General features: G+C 41.7%; 1 protein-coding gene across 1 annotated transcript in view; it reads right to left on the bottom strand.

The window, feature by feature from the left end:
- Nucleotides 1-210: 210 nt before the first annotated feature.
- The window catches only part of LOC137327288 (prostaglandin F2 receptor negative regulator-like), a 61,886-nt gene continuing 42,653 nt past the window's right edge, over nucleotides 211-19,443 (bottom strand). Inside the window, exons 4-9 of the mRNA XM_067992941.1 lie at nucleotides 15,567-15,953; nucleotides 14,428-14,850; nucleotides 13,496-13,909; nucleotides 10,164-10,271; nucleotides 5,128-5,430; nucleotides 211-3,784 (exon numbers count right to left, since the gene is read on the bottom strand). Coding sequence (XP_067849042.1) covers nucleotides 3,621-3,784; nucleotides 5,128-5,430; nucleotides 10,164-10,271; nucleotides 13,496-13,909; nucleotides 14,428-14,850; nucleotides 15,567-15,953 — 1,799 coding nt within the window. The 3' untranslated portion in view covers nucleotides 211-3,620. The remainder of the gene's footprint in view (nucleotides 3,785-5,127; nucleotides 5,431-10,163; nucleotides 10,272-13,495; nucleotides 13,910-14,427; nucleotides 14,851-15,566; nucleotides 15,954-19,443) is intronic.

Genomic DNA, 19,443 nt, shown 5'->3' with positions numbered 1-19,443 from the left:
TAAACGTTGCAGAGTTAGAGTTGATCTGCTTCACGTTTTCATTGTGAAGAGAAAAGGGAAAAGACAGAAGTGGAAGACAAACAGGGAGGGGGAGAAGACAGAGAGCCAGTTATGGGAAGATAGGCACGAATGTTTTGACTCTAAGCAATGCCACAAAAGATCAACTAACAAAGAATAAAAACTTTAGAAACAAACATTCAACCACACAAATAGAAACCATGAGCAAACTTTAATAACAAAAAACTTATTACAAGTATCACCAACCTATGCTCACAGCTTGTGTTGTATACATACAGCTGTAAGTTGCATTTTTTTCAAATGTAAGAAACATTTAAGTAAATTTATATAGGAGGGGCATTTATTTAAAATTAAACTTGAACTGTTCATTAAGAGTTTGCATGTTTTATGGATTTTAGTTCAACAATTTTTGTCTTTTTAATCTTACACTGACATGTTTTGTTTAACCCAAATGTGCAAAGCAATAGGCAGAAGAATATATCGCTCACTTAGAGATTTCCTAAACATATTTGAAGTACAAAATACCTTTAGGAAATCAGTACCAAGGAAATATGTTTGACCTTTAAGAGCAGAAGTGATATTCTAAGAAAATATACAGGAAAGTGTTTTTTTTGCAATCTAGCACCTGCATGTGGTATCAGAGTGGGTTTCCCACTTGAGATCCAAGCTATGCATCCTGATGGGAAAATCACTCTGTAAAGTCTAGGCACATGGGAGGGGACACACACACACACACAAAAACACAGACAAATTCCTAAGCAGGGTCTGTTTCATGGATTGATCAGCCCAAGGGTCTAAAGTACTGCCGCCTCATTACAGAAGACAGAAGATGTCATATTTTTGTTACATTCTACAAGAGTCACCAGTAAAGCCACTGCAAACTGGTTCATGTTCCAGACAAATAAATTTGGGGCTGCATATTTGAATGTCTCAAATATGTGCCTTGGATCTCAGCTCCAGAACATGCAATATTCTAGGAACAGCAACATTCATCGTGGCACTAATCGTAACAGTGGTGTATTCAAGATGGCTGGCTGGTGCATTTGATCATCTAAATAATTGATTATTTGACTCAAAATTTAAAAAAACTGCACAATTTGAAAATCTGAAATAGCAACAGGAAATGTTTGAATACACAGGTCAGTCAACAACTATATTGTCAGTACAAGTCTGGTGCACACTGCTATGGGCCTGTAGGAAGTGTGTTACAATTTCCTTGATATATAAATTTTTTTTAAAAAAAAGACAACTTGACTAAGTGAACAAACTGGAACCCAATCAGTGGTTGTGATTTGAGTTATTCAATTTATGCATTTAAGTGCTATCATATAAAAGCCACTACTTTAAAACAAAATTCTAAGCAAAATCAATTTTACAAATCCTAATTTTTAGTAAAGTGTATTTCAGTCACTCAGATTAAATACTTGAAGACTTTTTGTAGTATTATGGTAATAATTCCCATTAAGCAATGTTGGCACTTGGCTTGTTCACTAACCTGTACAGAACAAAATAGTATACACACCTGGAGCACAGAAAGAAATGATCTGCTTCTTAGCATGTGCTGGAGACATACAGAAGACCCATGTTGCACTCGATTGTTTGTTTTAGCTTTTCTCCCATAGAGGTTGTTAACCATTGTGCATCACTTCTCCTACAAGTGGGAGATTAGCAGAGTATGGCCATTGTACTGTTCCACAAACAAAAAGTTAAGCCTGGGCTTTCCTCTGGGGTGGGTTTACTGCCTGAGGGGGTTTGAGGCAGGACATCTGCTCTAATCCTGCCACAACTCCGATCCATTTTAATGGGACGGAGCCATTTACCTATGCAGGGTGGGGTTCCTGTCAACAAAAGGGAGCCAATAATGATGCAGCAATGTTGCAGTCAGTAAGGTTATGGAGCCACAAGAAGAGGTTTTCACTACTGGGCCCTCCCTCCAAAAGCAGCTTCCACAGGCCTGGACACTGCTACCCCAGGATATATATAGTCACCCCTCTCCTAGAAGTCCCTTGGATCACCAATAGTAGGCAGGGAAATTTGTATGGGTTTCCTGGCCTTCACCTCTCTGCCATCATTAATGAAATGAGGTGGTGAAGGGGCAGTCAGCTGCCTTCCCAGCTAGGGCAGGTGGTGTAAGGAAAATCCATGGTGGTGCTGGTAGGGGCGGGCATGTGGTGGTAAGCCTCCTCACCCAATTTCATTTTTCCACTGTTGCGCTGCCTAAATTCGGCTAGTTATGGAGGAGGGAAATTCAGCCATTGATCATCTTCCCCAATTGCTCACTTGGTGTGAAAAATGGGAGGAAGAGGCAGACAATGAGATTTCTCGTTCTGTTCCTCTCTCCAGTACGAGCATTATCGCTCTGTGGTAAAACTGGAAGAATGTGTGTAGTTAGAACTGCTTAGCCAGGGATTTTGCAAGTGCAAGTCCAGGACTGGACTGTGCACCATCTTCATGGCAAATGATGTATAAGTGCCCAGAAACCAGCATTTTCATTGGCTCTGGACTTTCAAAAGGCAAATTACAATAGTCCAAGAACAAATTGTGCCGCATGCGTAGAAATTCACATGATTTGTTGTGTGATGCCACACCACCCTAAATCACTTCAACTTATCTGCACTGATGCCAACCCAGTGGCAATCATCCACCAATTAGGCTGCATTTTTATTTTGTTTAGAACTGCATCTAATTTCAATATCAGCTTAATTTACACAGTGAGATATACTGACAAAACCAGGTGCTTCATACAAAGATCAGCTTGAAACAGACTGTACTGGTGTGGGCTGTGTCAAGGGCGATATCCTCTAGTGTAAATTTCACCCTGTGCATGCTCAAAGGCAGCAATAAAGTTGTGCAATTTATTATACTCTTAATACAGTATCTTGGGAATCCATCTTCATTAATGGAACCTCTGCCCCTCCCTGCAACATTAAAAGAAATCCCTTTTCCGTTACAGCCCATTTTAGTCCGTGGCAGCTGTACCTCTTCTCCTTTCGGGTCACAGTCTTTCTTCCAAATGAAAGACTATCCCAGAAGAGTGTTAAACATTCTGTTTATTTTACCAGCTTCAGCCTTTTAAGCAAACCAGTGGAATCTTGGCACTCTGCCAAATTCATTCTATAATATTTCACTGATAATTTTGAATTCACATTCACAGAACAAACCCCCATCCATATTACCATTGGAAGAATTGTGTTTCGTTTACACACACTTCCCCCTCCTCCCCCATACCAATAATTAGAAACCACAATAATGGTGACTGACCAGCAGAGACCAAGGAAATGTGGCTGGAGCCAGGTCTTCTCTACAGACAGAGATGGGCAGACATTGAGAAACACTGGCAGTATCTCCACAGTATCACTTACTCCACTTAAAAAATAAGTCACAAAAATCACAGTGTGACATTCCCAAAGTGTTTTTACCCCATTCAAAAATCTGAACATGGCTTTTTAAAAAAAAAAATTACAATCATTGCACGTGATAAAATTCTAAAAAGACATCAGACACCTCCACAACATCTGCTTTCTCCCCCTCCCCAAATTGCAGTGTAGGTAGTTTCTGTAGTTCATCCAATGGTCACTCCTGAAATGTTGCAAGAGATCATCTCAGTCCGAGGGCATCGTCATTAACCTGTGTTGCTCACATCTTGTTGCAGTTTTCTCCCTAGCACAGGTTCGAGAAGCACAGAATCCGATTGCACAAGCGAGAATTCCAATTAATAAGGCACTGCCAATCCCGTATATCAAAGGCATCTTAAAGGAATTGAGCACTAAAAAAGGAGGGGAGGAAAGGGAGAAGAGGAAGGCAGAAAATAAAACAAGCAGTTACTACATGTTTCTCTGGTCTCATAATATTCCTCTCCATTATGCAAATACTCATTTTCCATTCTAGCACCTTATTTGTCCATTCTTTGAATTGTATTTTTCTGAGCCCTACTTTTATTCACTCCTTCTCAGTTCTCTAATTATCTCTCATTCCCTTGGTCATTAATATTGCCTTTTACCTTATCTTCTATTAACCTATATTTTACCATTTCAGACTGTTTCACTTGATTTGTTCATCTTTGACCTCTGTCTCTCCCACCACCTTTCTCTGCTTTTTTACTATACTCTCCAATCCCATACCTATGTGTTAATAATTAACTTTACAATTACCTAAGAGGGCATTTCACAAGCAGGAATATCCTGTGAGTGTAACCATGGTGATAAATGAGTAATCACAAAATAATTATGACTAAAAGGAGGCCATTTGACCCATTTTGGTTCAGTCATCCAAAATATAACTAATACATATACACACACACATTAAATGGATGCACTGTCAGACAGGCTAGCTTTATCTGTGCAACAGATAAAATCCACTGATTTTTTATCCCTGGAAATGCAATACAGCAAAATCACTGAGCAACATCAATGAGGAGAATCTACTTTGTGGTTATATGCTGTAATTGTGAGGATTATGACATTTTATCTTCTGTTTCACTGCTTCAGGATGTCACCATCTCAAAATAGATTTGAGACACTAAAAGAGGAGATTTTCCACCATCAAGACTGGATTGCCTGGGCATGGTGAATTCCAGAAAATTGGATGCGTTGGAACACATGCCTGTAAAAGAGCCACCCAATTTGCCAATATTTAAATTAATGGAAGAAAATCTTGCAGGTTCCTTTACAGGCATGCATTCCAACCTGCTCGAATTCTCTTGACAGTCACAATTGTAATACTTTTTTTTTGACTCATGTACAATTCTCTAATTGAGAATCTCACTATGTTGCCGTGCACCTCCGTCAATTGAACATGGACAAATAATCTGATGTAGAGTAATGCATCTCATTTCCAGTACCCAATGAAAGTCAGGAAAAAGGACTGCTTATACTACTTAATTTGCTTCAAATATTGCATAATTTAACAAACCAACATAACCAGCAAGAAAAATGAGCATAAATTAATTTTTTGAATTCCTTCCCTCCTTTTTCACTTGGATTTTGTTTTTTTCGTTAAAAAAAATGAAAAATTTCCAGGTAAACTGGCAAGAAATCCTAACTATATCAAGGAACAATGTACTTGTGATTTGCTTAATGGCATCTCCTTTATGAGTAAATCAAAACTAACCTGAAATATCGACGCGTACTGAAAGCGAATCAGATTGCTGTGGTGGCATTTTCTGCCACATTCCAGTTTCGGATTTTATCCAAGGTGTTACTTTGCAGAAGTAATTGCCAGCAATATTCTTCTCAGAACAGTGTATTCGTAGACGGAATTCGTGCATGCTGACTCGTTCAACGCTGATTTCGTTGGTGATGTCGTCTTTCAGGTGTGTCACCACTGACCTCTGATCTACCAGCACCAGGGGACTTTGGGTTGTGTTAACGGAGAACTGTTGGATCAAGAACCATTCTACCTCATACAAGACATCTAGGAGGAAGATCAATAAACCAAAAATTTTAATTAATGAATAGTCCATTACAACCATGTACATATTTAAATTCAATTCTACTCAAGAACTGCATTACATTTCCTGCACCAAAATTTAAACCTTTCCCCTCATTTATCATAAAAGCACCAGGGCGTGAGAAATATTGAACAGCTTGTTTCATGTGCATATTTTGAAAGTTAAAAAAGCCGTCAGTATCCAAAGGATTAGAGTAATCTTTAAGGATTTCAAGTCAAAATGGGTTGGTTTAATCAGTGCAGGAGTTCAGGGGATTGGGAAGCAGCAGAGGATAGATCCATGCCCGCACAAGAGCAAGAGACAGAGACGTTAGTGTCTGTAATGCTGGCAGAGGGAAGGATCATTGGAGAGGTTGGGAATTTCCTGCAAGGAGGCCAAGAAAACCAAGTCATGCTCATAAAATGTTTTTCACCAATATTTCATAATAAAACAAAATGCTCTGGCTTCAAAGGACACTAGATTAAGGGTAGAAGCAGTTGCATATTGTATTACTAGAACAGCATCAATGCTCAGGTAGATAACAGCAATCACAGTAGCAGAACTTCCTGGTAAAAAGTGCATCTTGCACTGCAATATGTCAACAATGTACTGAACTAGCTCCGGCCTGCTCAGGTCACAAGTTTTCTTAACTATTCAGCTGCTAAACAAAATCAAACACATCGAAATATTTTATAGTTTTATAGGCAGAACAGACGCACCAGAGGTGGCGGTACAGTGATACAGTCAGGAGGGAGTGGCCCCAGGAGTCCTCAACATTGACTCTGGACCCCATGAAATCTCATGGCATCAGGTCAAACATGGGCAAGGAAACCTCCTGCTGATTACCACCTTCCGCCCTCCCTCAGCTGATGAATCAGTCCTCCATGTTCAGCACCACTTGGAGGAAGCAGAGGGTAGCAAGGGCACAGAATATACTCTGGGTGGGGACTTCAATATCCATTATCAAAAGTGGCTCGGTAGCACCACTACTGACCGAGCTGGCAGAGTCCTGAAGGACATAACTGCCACACTGGGCCTGCAGCAGGTGGGTAAACGAACCAAAACAAGGGAAAAACCTATTTGACCTCATCCTCACCAATCTACCTGTTTCAGATGCATCTGTCCATGATCGTATTGGTAGGAGTGACCACCGCACAGTCCACGTGGAGATGAAGTCTCATCTTCGCACTGAGGACACCATCCAACGTGTTGTGTGGCACTATCACAGTGCTAAATGGGATAGATTCAGATCAGATCAGCAGCTCAAAACTGGGCATCCATGAGGTGCTGTGGGCCATCAGCAGCAGAATTATTTTCCAGCACAATCTGTAACCTCATGGTCCGGCATATTCTTCACTTTATCATTACCAACAAGCCAGGGGATCAACCCTGGTTCAATGAGGAGTGTAGAAGAGCATGCCAGGTGCAGCACCAGGCATACCTAAAAATGAGGTGCCATCCTGATGAAGCTACAACACAGGGCTACATGCATGCTAAACAACAGAAGCAACATGCTATAGACAGAGTTAAGCGATTCCACAATCAGACTAAAGCTCTGCAGTCCTGCTACATCCAGTCGTGAATGGTGGTGGACAATTAAACAACTAACGGGAGGATGTAAACATCCCCATCCTCAAAGATGGCAGACTCCAACACGCGAGTGCAAAAGACAAAGCTAAAGCGTTTGCAACCATCTTCAGCCAGAAGTGCCGAGTGGATGATCCATCTCTGCCTCCTCCAGATATCCCCACCATCACAGAAGTCAGTCTTCAGCCAATTCGATTCACACCACGTGATAAGTGGCTAAGTGCACTGGATACAGCAAAGGCTATGAGCCCTGACAACATCCCGGCTGTAGTGCTGAAGACTTGTGCTCCAGAACGAGCTGTACCTCTAGCCAAACTGTTCCAGTACAGCTACAGCACTGGCATTTACCTGACAATGTGGAAAATTGCCCAGGTATGCCCTGTCCACAAAAGGCAGGACAAATCCAATCTGGCCAATTACCACCCCATCAGTCTATTCTCAATCATCAGCAAAGTGATGGAAGGTGTCGTTGACAGTGCTATCAAGCTGCACTTACTCGCCGATGCTCAGCTTGGATTTCACCAGGACCACTCTGCTTCAGACCTCATTACAGGCTTGGTCCAAATATGGACAAAACAGCTGAATTCCAAAAGGTGAGGTGAGAGTGACTGCCCTTGACATCAAGGCAGCATTTGACCGAGTGTGGCACCAAGGAGCCCTAGTAAAATTGAAGTCAATGGGAATCAGGGGGAAACTCTCCAGTGGCTGAGTCATACCTAGCACAAAGATGGTAGTGGTTGTTGGAAGCCAATCATCTCAGCCCCAGGACATTGAAGCAGCTGAAGGTGGTTGGGCCAAGGACACTGCCCTGAGGAATTCCTGCAGCAATGACCTTCCCTCCATCATAAGGTTAGAAGTGGGGATGTTCGCTGATGATTGCACAGAGTTCAGTTCCATTCGCAACCCCTCAGATAATGCAGCAGTCCATGCCCGCATGCAGCAAGACCCTGACAACATTCAGGCTCGGGCTGATAAGTGGCAAGTAACAATCATGCCAGACAACTGCCAAGCAATGACCATCTCCAACAAGAGAAAGTCTAACCACCTCCCCTTGACATTCAATGGCATTACCATTGCCAAATCCCCCATCAACATCCTGGGGATCACCACTGACCAGAAACTTAACTGGACCAGCCACATAAATACTGTGGCTACAAGAGCAGGCACATGATTCACCTCCTGACTCCCCAAAGCCTTTCCACCATCTACAAGGCACAAGTCAAGAGTGTGATGGAATACTCTCCGCTTGCCTGGATGAGTGCAGCTCCAACAACACTCAAGAAGCTCGATGCCATCTAGGACAAAGCATCCTGCTTGATTGGCACCCCATCCACCACCCTAAACATTCACTTCCTTCACCACCGGCGCACCATGGCTGCAGTGTGCACCATCCACAGGATGCACTGCAGCAAGTCACCAAGGCTTCTTTGACAACACCTCCCAAACCCATGACCTCTACCACCTAGAAGGACAAGGGCAGCAGGCACATGGGAACACCACCACCTGCACATTCCCCTCCAAGTCACACACCATCCCGACTTGGAAATATATCGCCGTTCCTTCATCGTCACTGGGTCAAAATCCTGAAACTCTAACACTGTGGGAGAACCTTCACCACACGGACTGCAGTGGTTCACGAAGGCGATTCACCACCACCTTCTCAAGGGCAATTAGGGCTGGGCAATAAATACTGGCCTTGCCAGCGACACAGACATCCCATGAACAAATATTTAAAAAATTTGCATTAGTCGATTTTGAAAGTTTTATCAAAGATGTGTGTATTTGAAAGCTAAAAGGGTTTGTCAGTAAAAAGATTGGATAAACCTTTATTGACTGCAGAGTAAAGAAACCATAACTGACTTTTGGCTCAAATAGATTATTCGGTGCAGCAGAGATTAACCTCACTCAGAATTGGGTTAAAGTCAAAAGCCTCAGTAAAACAAAAATATGGACTCAACAAAGTCAAAGGCATTTACACTACAGCACACTGCTCATTTGGACTGAATTAAAAGCTTTAGTTGGTTCAAATTAAAGTGGAAATGTCACTCTTGGCTGGAGTAAGTAAAGGACTTTAAATGTAAGATACTTCTCCAGAAAGGTGACCTTATGTAGCCAGTGTCTATGAGGGTGCTTTTGGGTTACCACCTTCAGGTGCAACTGTCCCTCTCAGGAGGAAGCATTTTAAATGACCTTTGAAACAAAGTTTTGCCGGAGAGGGGAGGCAGTAGTGGGTGAGTTGTACAGGGAACAACTTCATGTGAAAAATGTATACCAATGCTATCGTGCCCAAGAGTACCATACACCTTTAATTAGCATGAGCCTGCACAATCCACAATAATAAAAAAAATTAAGATTCACTAGTCCATTGGGCTCATAGAAAGCAACATTCAACATTCTCTATGCATCACAGACATCGATCGAAAGGGAACAGAATTTAGCCAGAGAGAAGGGGAGGATTTTTTAGGGTTCCCATCGGTAATATACCACAGGATCTTCCCAACCCATACATCACCCAATCCATACTTTTCCCACAATTGTTTACGGCCAACAGAGATCAAATTAGAAAACAAAACAGGTCTTCTTACAAAACAAAATTCTACATTTTTATTTCAAGTATTTATATTTCCACTTCCTCTTCCCTTCAAGAGCTACAGGTCACCTCAACCACCCCTGCCATACAAGAATAAATCTTCTGTTAGTACTTTCTGCCGCTAACACTTGTTTCATTAACTTCTTTCTTTGTGTCAACATTCTTTTATTTTAGATGGAAGACTTTAATAACAGAACTCAAGAATCTTATTGCTTGGTCCTGATTATAGTACATAGGGTGGGTGAACTTAATTTGAAGAATGAAGAGTACTATTCCTTCAGTAAGTTGTCTCTATTCATTGTGCCCCCTCCCCACACATATTACATAATATACTTTGGGAGGAGTATGAGAAGCTGTATGGATAGAAGCCATAGCAGATTCCTGAACAGCAGTAGCTGTTGAATAGAAGGACTCACCATGGCTGCCTGGAAGATTTCTAATGCAACCTGCATGAAGCCTAAGAGCCCATCAGAAGAACATACTCTTGGGGAAAAAAGAATGATACCCATGACAGATCTGGGATAGTTTTCCTAAAATTACCTGAGTTGTTAGGTATCTCCGACAGGTCAACAGTGCAGTTCATCTCCACAGTCTCACCTTGATACACACGAGTCTTCTCAGACTGCAAAGTTACATTAAACCGGGGAGCTGGAGTGTAACACGAGACAAGTTAATAGATAAGAAAATAAGTCATTATCTATTATACTCCGTATTAAATTTAAGTGCAATTTTAAAACTTTGGAACTGCACATATTAGAAGGTGGACAGAAAATGCTTTACATATATAACTTATGAGCTTAACAGACAGAAAATAAGAGAGAACATTCACTCTGTGGTTGGGCAGCATTAGAACCCAGATCATAAGTGAAATGCTAAATTTTATTTTAACAAATATTTTTTCTCCCATCCTGTCCTGAAGGCACTGACTCTTGCTGGCATACAGTTCTGTTGGCACTGGCTAGCCTCCAACACTTCATTAAAGTGCCCATTCTTCATTTAGAATTTTGGATGGTGATTGTCAGCAAGCTATTGAACTATAGATGACCTTGCAACTAAGCCCAATCCTTTAGCTAACTCAGAACAGACTGGAAATCGAACTTTCAACCTTCTGGTCTGTACAGCTCGGTGTCACAGGTGGTGCCTTTACCCATTTGACCATAGCAATGTTCCAACACGCTGCGCTATCTAGTCCTGTATCAGAAGATTTTCATTTCCTCCATTTGGGCTAAATTAAAAGCTCCCAGAGGTGAAGTGAGAGCAACCACATTTGAATCAGTGACAAATTAACTTGAACTTCATAGCACCATGGAAAACCCCACTTACTACAGCCCTAATGCAGCTTGTGCCCTTTCAGGAGTAGTGGTTGCAAACTGATTAAACAGCATATCCATTAATCCTCTGTATTAAATGAATGCTAACAAGATCATTGGGCAGAATATTCACTTATAAAAGTTAGCTGGACTGCCAAAAATGAAAGTGAGTTGATAAGCAGTCAGAGAACCTAAAAATAGTAATGTACAGCTGAAAGGGCAGAACAGAGCACAATTATACACTGTCACAGGGATCAAAGCTCAGAAGTGACTTTGGAACTTGAAGCACAGGGACTAGGACAAGCAGCAATAACTATAGTCTTTCCATTATTTATTGTAGGAATATAGTAAGATTTTAGTTTCAAAAACAAATCCCAGTTTATAGACTAGATTTCATCACAGCACACTGTAAAGATCCTGGTGAAGTGAAGGTGGGTTAATCATTTACAGGTTATCAGTGTTTGACTATTCAATTTAGAGCACTGATTTAGAGCAAGTAAGATTTCTGTACAATCAGCAGTTTAAAAAGCTCAACTGCACTGTGCTTTTAGGAAAACAACATACTTGAAAAGCCAATCATTCCCAACTGAAAAATCACCCCCACCCTCCTTTTGGAAAATCCACTCAACTTGCTGAACTGGTAGTGGGATAGGTCCAGGACCTGGTTCTTGATCAAAGCTGTTACAGGCTTGTATACTGTAATTTTGTGAACTCAGCACTTGTCTGCATAAGCATAAAATGCTAAGGTTTGTTTCACAAGTTTCATTCACACAGAAACTTCATTAGGATTTAGGACTTTGTTATAAAAAGAGTTCCACAATTTTGTTTTTAAAAAAAAAATTCCCAGAAAACTTTATTTTTGAATTTTCATTCCCCCCCACCCACCCCAGGAGGCAAGTTCGATGAGTTCAAGAAAAATGGTTATTTTAACACAGCTGAATGTAGGGCAAGAAGAAAAAGCATGGGTTTTTGGAAATACAGATGCAATATTTGCACTTCCAATCCAGGCAAGATAAGGGGCGGGGTGGAATTGGAGAATAATGAAAAACAAAAAAAAGGTGGAAAAAAGGCCCAATGGGGGAAACCATAAAAAACAAAAACAAAGCAGCAGGTTATGTTCCAGAATTGAGCAATGCATTCTGGTCACACCAAAAATTTGTGAAATTTGCATATAAAAGTTTTAATAGCAAAAGTAAACTGGTATCTGCATATTAGGGTTGAAGACCCATAGCAAGCCATTTTAGATCAAATCTCCAACATTGTGCATCATTACCATCTTTCTCAACCCACCAAAGAATGGCCAACACCACACCCCTAATATAACACTGAGCTCCTCAACCCCTGACAGAGACCAATGGATATGCCAAAAAAATGTTTGCCATAATATTTGGAATTTTCTAACTCCTCAAAAGGGCTACAGATAGGAGGTGAAGATTTTCTACGTAGCAATACTGGGATCCCTGGTAGGATTGGGATGAATGGGGGCCAGGAAATTAGGTAATGTTACAATTTCCAGATCACAAATAAAAATTCTGATTCTATATGTACACACAATAAAACAGATGTCATAACTACAGCCCATGGGCCATATGCAGCACAGTCCAGGCAACTCAGTCCTATTTGTGCTTGTATGTTGTATTGGTTGAATTTTTGAGGCAGTGAAGGAGAAGTTTGCATTTATAATGTCTTCATGAGGTCTCAAAGTACTTCACAGCCAATGAAGTACTTTTGAAGTGTAGTCACTGTTGTACTGTAGGAAAACACAGTGAACAATTTGTGCACAAGGTCCCACCCACAGACAGCAATGAGAAAAATGAATAATCTGTTTTAGTGGTGTTGGCTGAGGGACAAATGTTGGCCAGGACGCTGGCAGAAATCCCATGCTCTTCTTTGAACGCCATGGGATCTTTTACATCCACCTGAGAGATACCTATAGCTCCATGATAGGCACAAAGTTAAATAGCTGGGACACTCCTGCAAAAAGTTCAAGTATCTAATCAGTTATAGAAAAATGTTCCCTTAGTTACTATATAATAAAGAATTATAAAAGAATGTATAGCACAGAAAGAAGCCATTCCGTCCAATGGGTCCATGCTGGTGTTTATGCTCCATGTGAGCTTCCTCCCACCCTTCTTCAATATCGCTTTGTATTTGTAAATCTGGTTTCTTTTAAAATTAAGATCCATTCCCAATGATGAGTTTTAATTTAAAAACTAGTTACTTTCACATGTTTACCACTCCTTCTTTAGGTCTTCCACATTGCCCATGATTTGTTAGTTGAGAGAAGGTCAGGTAAGTTACTCCTAAGCCTTTGCCAGTTTACCAATTCAGCCCGCTACTGGAGATGCACGTTGTCTAGGTCAATTTGCATTATCTCCCTCCCTACCTGTACTACTGTACCCAAGATTGTAAGCTTTCCAGATTCTAAACTACAATCAAACCATCCACACATTATATATGGTATATTATTACAAGGTCAGCAGTCTTCTGTCGATCCACATGCCTACACCACCATTTCATCTGTTAATGACCCTCAATTTGTTGATTAAATTAAGAAACCACCTGCTGTTTTAAAGGCAACAGCTACTGTGTTGGATGAGTTTGCAACTGCTTCAGACCACCCTCCGTTTGTATCTGGAACCCAAGCATGGACAATACAGTAATACGATCCTTCATCGGAAAATTGGGTCCTGTACAGCCGGAAACGGAATTCTTTGTCACCGACTTTCTCTAGAACAACATCCTCCGACCGATCCTTGATGTCCCACTTCTCCAGTTTGACCACTGAGTCTCGAGTCAACGAAATTAGCCTCTTGCTATCCTTTGCATCAGTAAAGGCTGGTTCATTCATTGCTATAACCACTGAGTAATGAGGCACTTCAACATGCTCTGCAGAAACACTACAAGTCATCTCAAAAGTGTTGCCTCTCGTAGATACTGGTTTCTCCTCTGTCGCTGTAATACTCAGGCTTGGGTCTAAGAAATTAAGGGAACGTTAAATGCAATGAAAGACAGGTTCATTGTAATTCTAAACCAGCAGCTGCTACTATCTAAAGGCATTATATATGATGTATACTACATACTAACCTTAGTCATGAATTATTCTACTAGAGATAGCAGGGTATAGTGCACAATGAAAGGGTAGGATGAGAGTTAGTGCCCACAGCACCCCACAACTTGTTCGCCCAATCTCAACCATGTTGTCATGGAGAATGAGCAGAGGTTAGGCACCTCCCTAGGAGTTGGCAGCATGGAAAAGGAGGGGATTTTAAAAAAAATCTGGCCAATGTAAACCATTTAAACATTCTCAAAAATAACTTTCACAGAAGAAAAAACATCCTCAAACTTGTCTGCAACAGCATTTACAAGTGTTGACCAAGAATTTAAATATTGTTCTATATTTTTAAAAAGAAAAAAAAGTTTTAAAACGACAGCAAAACACAGGATTTAAAAAACAAACCAGAGACCTTGCAGAAACTGTAGGAACATTTTACCTTCCGTTTTCCAAAACACATCAATGGCGACTGAAGAGATTTCCTGTTTTTTCAACCACGCATCATCTCGTTGTTTAATCCAGGCAGAAACATTGCAAAAATATTCTCCTCTGTCAGAGACAAGAGCATGTTGCATCTGAAACTTGAAAACATGTAGCGCAGGCTTCATAAAAATGATCTCTCCCTTTTCTGCTCGCTCATTATACTTATCGTCCAATTTTAGTGTCCAATCCTGATCCATCGTTGCTATAGGAACACTTCCTTTGGCAACACCATCCTGCCCTTTTGGGTTGAAATACCAGGTCGTAGTCAGCTTCACATCGTCTGCATTTTGTAAATCCAACACTCGGCACTCAAGCTCTGCTGCCTCCCCCGAGGAACTAGGTATCTTCGTGGAGGTTAGCTGAACAGTATATGTAGGAGCTGTGGTTGTGATTAGAACAAAGTTTACCTCTGTAATGTGAACCTCGAAATTAACACTAACTAACTACAGAAAAGCCACTGGATACAGTTCAATGTACTTATACGCGATCCCATATGTAACTATTTTAAATTAATATAAAAAGTTTGTTGGATTTTTATCAATAAACATGTTAAGCAGGCGAAATCCTGTTATAAGAACATTTCACTTAGAATAGGATTTTTATACTATGAATGTCCACCTACAATCTGTGACCCGATCAATATGAACCTGGCAGCTGACCAGCTACAGCCTCGGGTCCCCTTAGTATGTAGGATGTCCATTATTCAAAGGGTGCCTTCCTTTTAGCGTAAAGGATACTGTTGGAATGTGCTTTCCAATAGCGTAAACCCGCTTGCAACCACCATTCTTCGCAAAAAGACAGCTAATGTGAGTTAGCTTTATGTAAGTGGTTTAATTAGAATCTTTTCCATTTTAATATTGTACAATGTATGTGTCAAGGTGTCATTTTCAGATGTAATGAACACAAGACACAAGGCAAGTAAATGGAGTTGATGCAGATCAGCCATGATCTAATTTGAATGGCAGAACAGGCTTGAGGGGCTGAGTGGCCTACTCCCATTCCTATTCCAGGTAAATGTTCTGTTACTTCACATGTACCATTGGGCATAATCAACAATTATTCTAGCATTTGTAAAACACTGAAGAATGAAATTACCTAGAAGATTAACAGCGACACTGACAGGATTGGACCTTCTCTCTGCTGCTTTGTGCCACATTTCACTAGCATACTGGATCCAGACAAAGGCTGCACAGTAGTAATATCCACTGTCTGTTTCATCAATTTGTAGCACTCTCAGTCTGTAGTCGCTGCCACTACTCCTGCTTAGTGAGACAAAATCTGAATTGTTCACTACTGCTGCACGGTTCATGTGCACAAGAGGTTTCTTGTTTGGAGCATCAGTTGCTGGAGATGTGCTTAAATACCAGCTGACCTCAACCGTGACCGTGTCTTCAACTCCTGTTACACTGCAGATGAGATCAATCCAGTCACCCTTGTTCAAAGTGAGGCTCCCTCCGATTGTAGTGACCTTTAGGATCTGGGCTGTAATACAGAAATTAGTAAGGTTTCTCCCAAGTGCATTCCAAACCCCAACAGTTATCTGAACTTGGCCATTCTGTCTGAAGGGTGTTGCAGTACACCTTGACCGAGATCATGCATGAGGTACATCATCAAGTCAGTCTCAAAGGAACAAGATATATTTAAGTTAGAAGGGAGTTAGCTTGCATTGAATTATATTTCCTGCACATGAGCAGTAGTCTTAATTCCATATGCCCATTCTGTTCCCATATCCCTCTTTCCTTTAACCACCTATCGAACCTATTTTAAAATGTGGACATAGGCCAGGAATACTGTGGACCGGCTCGAAGATAATATTGCAAGAGAATAAAAGTAGCTAGCTTATACTAAAAAAGTGCCCAGTGCCCAAAAGGGTCAGATAGAAGAATGGAATATTAAAAAACACAAGAATTGGCAGTTCTGCTGATAAGAGATCTCTATTGATCAGGGAACAGATGTCAACAATGTATGTCCTGTACAAGGTAATTGTCAAATCAAAGTAGTCAAAACATGTCCCTGCCTATCAACTGACTGTTGTATAGATGCAAATGGTGTCACTCAAGATCACGTTTGCCCAGGAAAGGAGAAGATAAAGCTAGTCAAAACTTATCAAACAAAGGAAATTAAAAAAAAGATAATCCTGTTAACTGTTGAATCAAAAGCAAAATATTGCGGATGCTGGAAATCTGAAATAAACAGGAAAAGCTCAGCAAGTGAGGCAGCATCTGTGCAGAAAGAAACAGTTAACGTTTCAGGTTGAAGACCTTTCGTTAGAACTGGAAGATGTTAATGAGTTAAAGTTTTTAAGCAAGTACAGAGATAAGGAAAGGGGCGGGAGGAAAGAACAAAAGGGAAGGTCTGCGATAGGGTAGAGGGCAAGAGTGATAGTGCAAGGCAAGGAGGGTGATAATGGGACAAGTTAAGAAACAAAAGGTTGGTCTAGAGTAGCTGTAAATGGCAACAGCAGACATTACCAGCACTTGCTGTCCAAAAAAAGTGGGAGCAGTGGCTACGATCTAAAGTTATTGAAAATCAATGTTGAGCCTGGAAGTTTGTAAAGTGCCTAAACAAGACATGAAGTGCTGTTCCTCGAGCTTCCATTGAGCTTCATTGGAACAGTGTAAGAGGCTGAGGACAGAAAGGTCAGAGTGGGAAGGGGAATTAAAATGGCAAGCGACCAGCAGGTCAGGGTCACGCTTGCAGACAGAACAGAGGTGTTCAGCAAAGCGATCAGCCAATCTGTATATTAAATTGAAATCAGTACAAGTAAATCGCTGTTTCACCTGGAAGGAGTGTTTGGGGCCCTGGACAGTGCAAAGGGAGGTGGTGAAAGGGCAGGTGTTGCATCTCCTGCACTTGCACAGGAAGGTGCAGTGGGGAGGAGAGCGGGTTTGGGGTGATTGAAGAGTGGACAAGGGTGTTGCGGAGGGAACGGTCCCTTCGGAGTGCCGAAAGGGGAGTGGGAAGATGTGTTTGGTGGTGGGATCATGCTGGAAGATGATATGTTGAATGTCAAGGCTGGTGGGGTGGAAGGTGAGGACAAGGGGGAACCCTACAATAGTTCTGGGAGGGAAGGGGTGAGGGCAGAATTGCAGAAAATAGGACAGACACTGTCAAGGGCCCTGTCAACTACAGTGGAGGGGAATTCCTAGTTGAGGAAAAAGGAAGACATATCAGAAGCACTGGTATGGAAGGTGGCATTGTCAGAACAGACGTGATGGAGACTGAGAAACTGGGAGAAGGGAATAGAGCCCTTACAGGAAGCGGGGTGGGAGGAAGTGTAATCAAGGTAGCTGTGGGAGTTGGTAGGCTTATAGTAGATATTGGTCGACAGCCTATCCCCAGAAATGGAGATAAAGAAGCCAAGGAAGGAATGAGTCGGAGATGGACCATGTGAAGGCGAGGGAAGGGTGGAAATTGGAAGGAAAGTTGATGAAGTTTTCCGTTCAGGGCAAGAGCAGGAAGCAGCACTGATACAGTGATCAACGCACCAGAAAAAGAGGCGAGGGAGGAGACCTGAGTGGGACTGGAACAAGGAATGTTCCACATATCCCACAAAAAGGCAGGCATAGCTGGGACCTATATGGGCTCCCATAACTACACCTTTTATTTGGAGGAAGTGAGCGTTGAGCTTTTCCAGCATTTTCTGTTTTTATTTCAAAAGAAGTTGTTCAACGTAAGAACAAGTTCAGCCAGGCGGAGAAGGGTGATGGTGGATGGGGACTCGTTGGGCCTCCGTTCAAGGAAGAAGCAGAGAGCTCCTGGTGGGGGATGGAGGCGTAGAGGGACTGGACATCCATGGTAAAGAGGAGACAGTTTGGGCCAGGGAATTGGAAACTGTTAAAGTGGTGGAGGGTGTCAGAAAGGTGACGGATGTAGGTCGGAAGAGACTGGACAAGGAGAAAAAAAAAGTTGAGATAAGTTCCGTGGGGCAAGAACAGGCTGAAACAATGGGTCTCCCAGGGTAGTCCTATTTGTGGCTCTTGGGAAGGAGGTAGAAGCGGGCTGTACGGGGTTAGAGGACTATGAGGTTGGAGGCAGTTTTGGGGGGTGGGGGGGGGGGGCACGAGGGCTAGGAGAAAGGAGGAGGAGAGGAGAAAAAGAAATCTCCGAAGATGATGAGGTCAGCGATGGTCTGGGAAACCGTTAACTGTTGAATTATTTTAAGGGCCTTTGACCTTGTTACTTGATAAACAAAGATCAAAGATCAATCATGTACAGGAAATTCACACCTAATTGAGGCAAACAAAGACACAGCAATCTATGTAAGCAACAAGCCACTTAAAGCCAAATCGAGCAAAGATACTCAGTCTATGCATTTTAGATGAGTTGCAGCAAATGCAACAGTGAGCGTATCCAACAAAAGTATAAGATATAAATCAAAAAGCATAAAAAAATCTAAACAGAGAACGAGATCTACTTGTGTTGCACTTTTGTCCAGAAGACTTGGAGCCTCGTAATACCAATCTTGCATTCTGTTATTGTCGCTTAAATACTGTGTGTACTGATGATTTTGCTGATGTTATAATAAAGCCTTGTTATACCCAATTGGAACTGTCAAGCAAATTATTGGAAGGGTAACCTAGGGCTGGGTGCCAGAGTAGGAGGTTTAGGGGCGATCTTATAGAAGTCTATAAAATAATGAGGGGCATAGATAAGGTAGATAGTCAAAATCTTTTCCCAAAGGTAGGGGAGTCTATAATGAGGGGACATAGATTTAAGGTGAGAGGGGAGAGATACAAAAGGGTCCAGAGGGGCAATTTTTTCACTCAAAGGGTGGTGAGTGTCTGGAACGAGCTGCCAGAGGCAGTAGTAGAGGCGGGTACAATTTTGTCTTTTAAAAAGCATTTGGACAGTTACATGGGTAAGATGGGTATAGAGGGATATGGGCCAAGTGCAGGCAATTGGGACTAGCTTAGTGGTATAAATTGGGCGACATGGACATGTTGGGCCGAAGGGCCTGTTTCCATGTTGT

This window comes from Heptranchias perlo, chromosome 11, assembly GCF_035084215.1.
Source record: "Heptranchias perlo isolate sHepPer1 chromosome 11, sHepPer1.hap1, whole genome shotgun sequence".
In the NCBI taxonomy this organism is placed as follows: domain Eukaryota; kingdom Metazoa; phylum Chordata; class Chondrichthyes; order Hexanchiformes; family Hexanchidae; genus Heptranchias; species Heptranchias perlo.
This window is presented reverse-complemented; position numbering and strand designations above follow the sequence as displayed.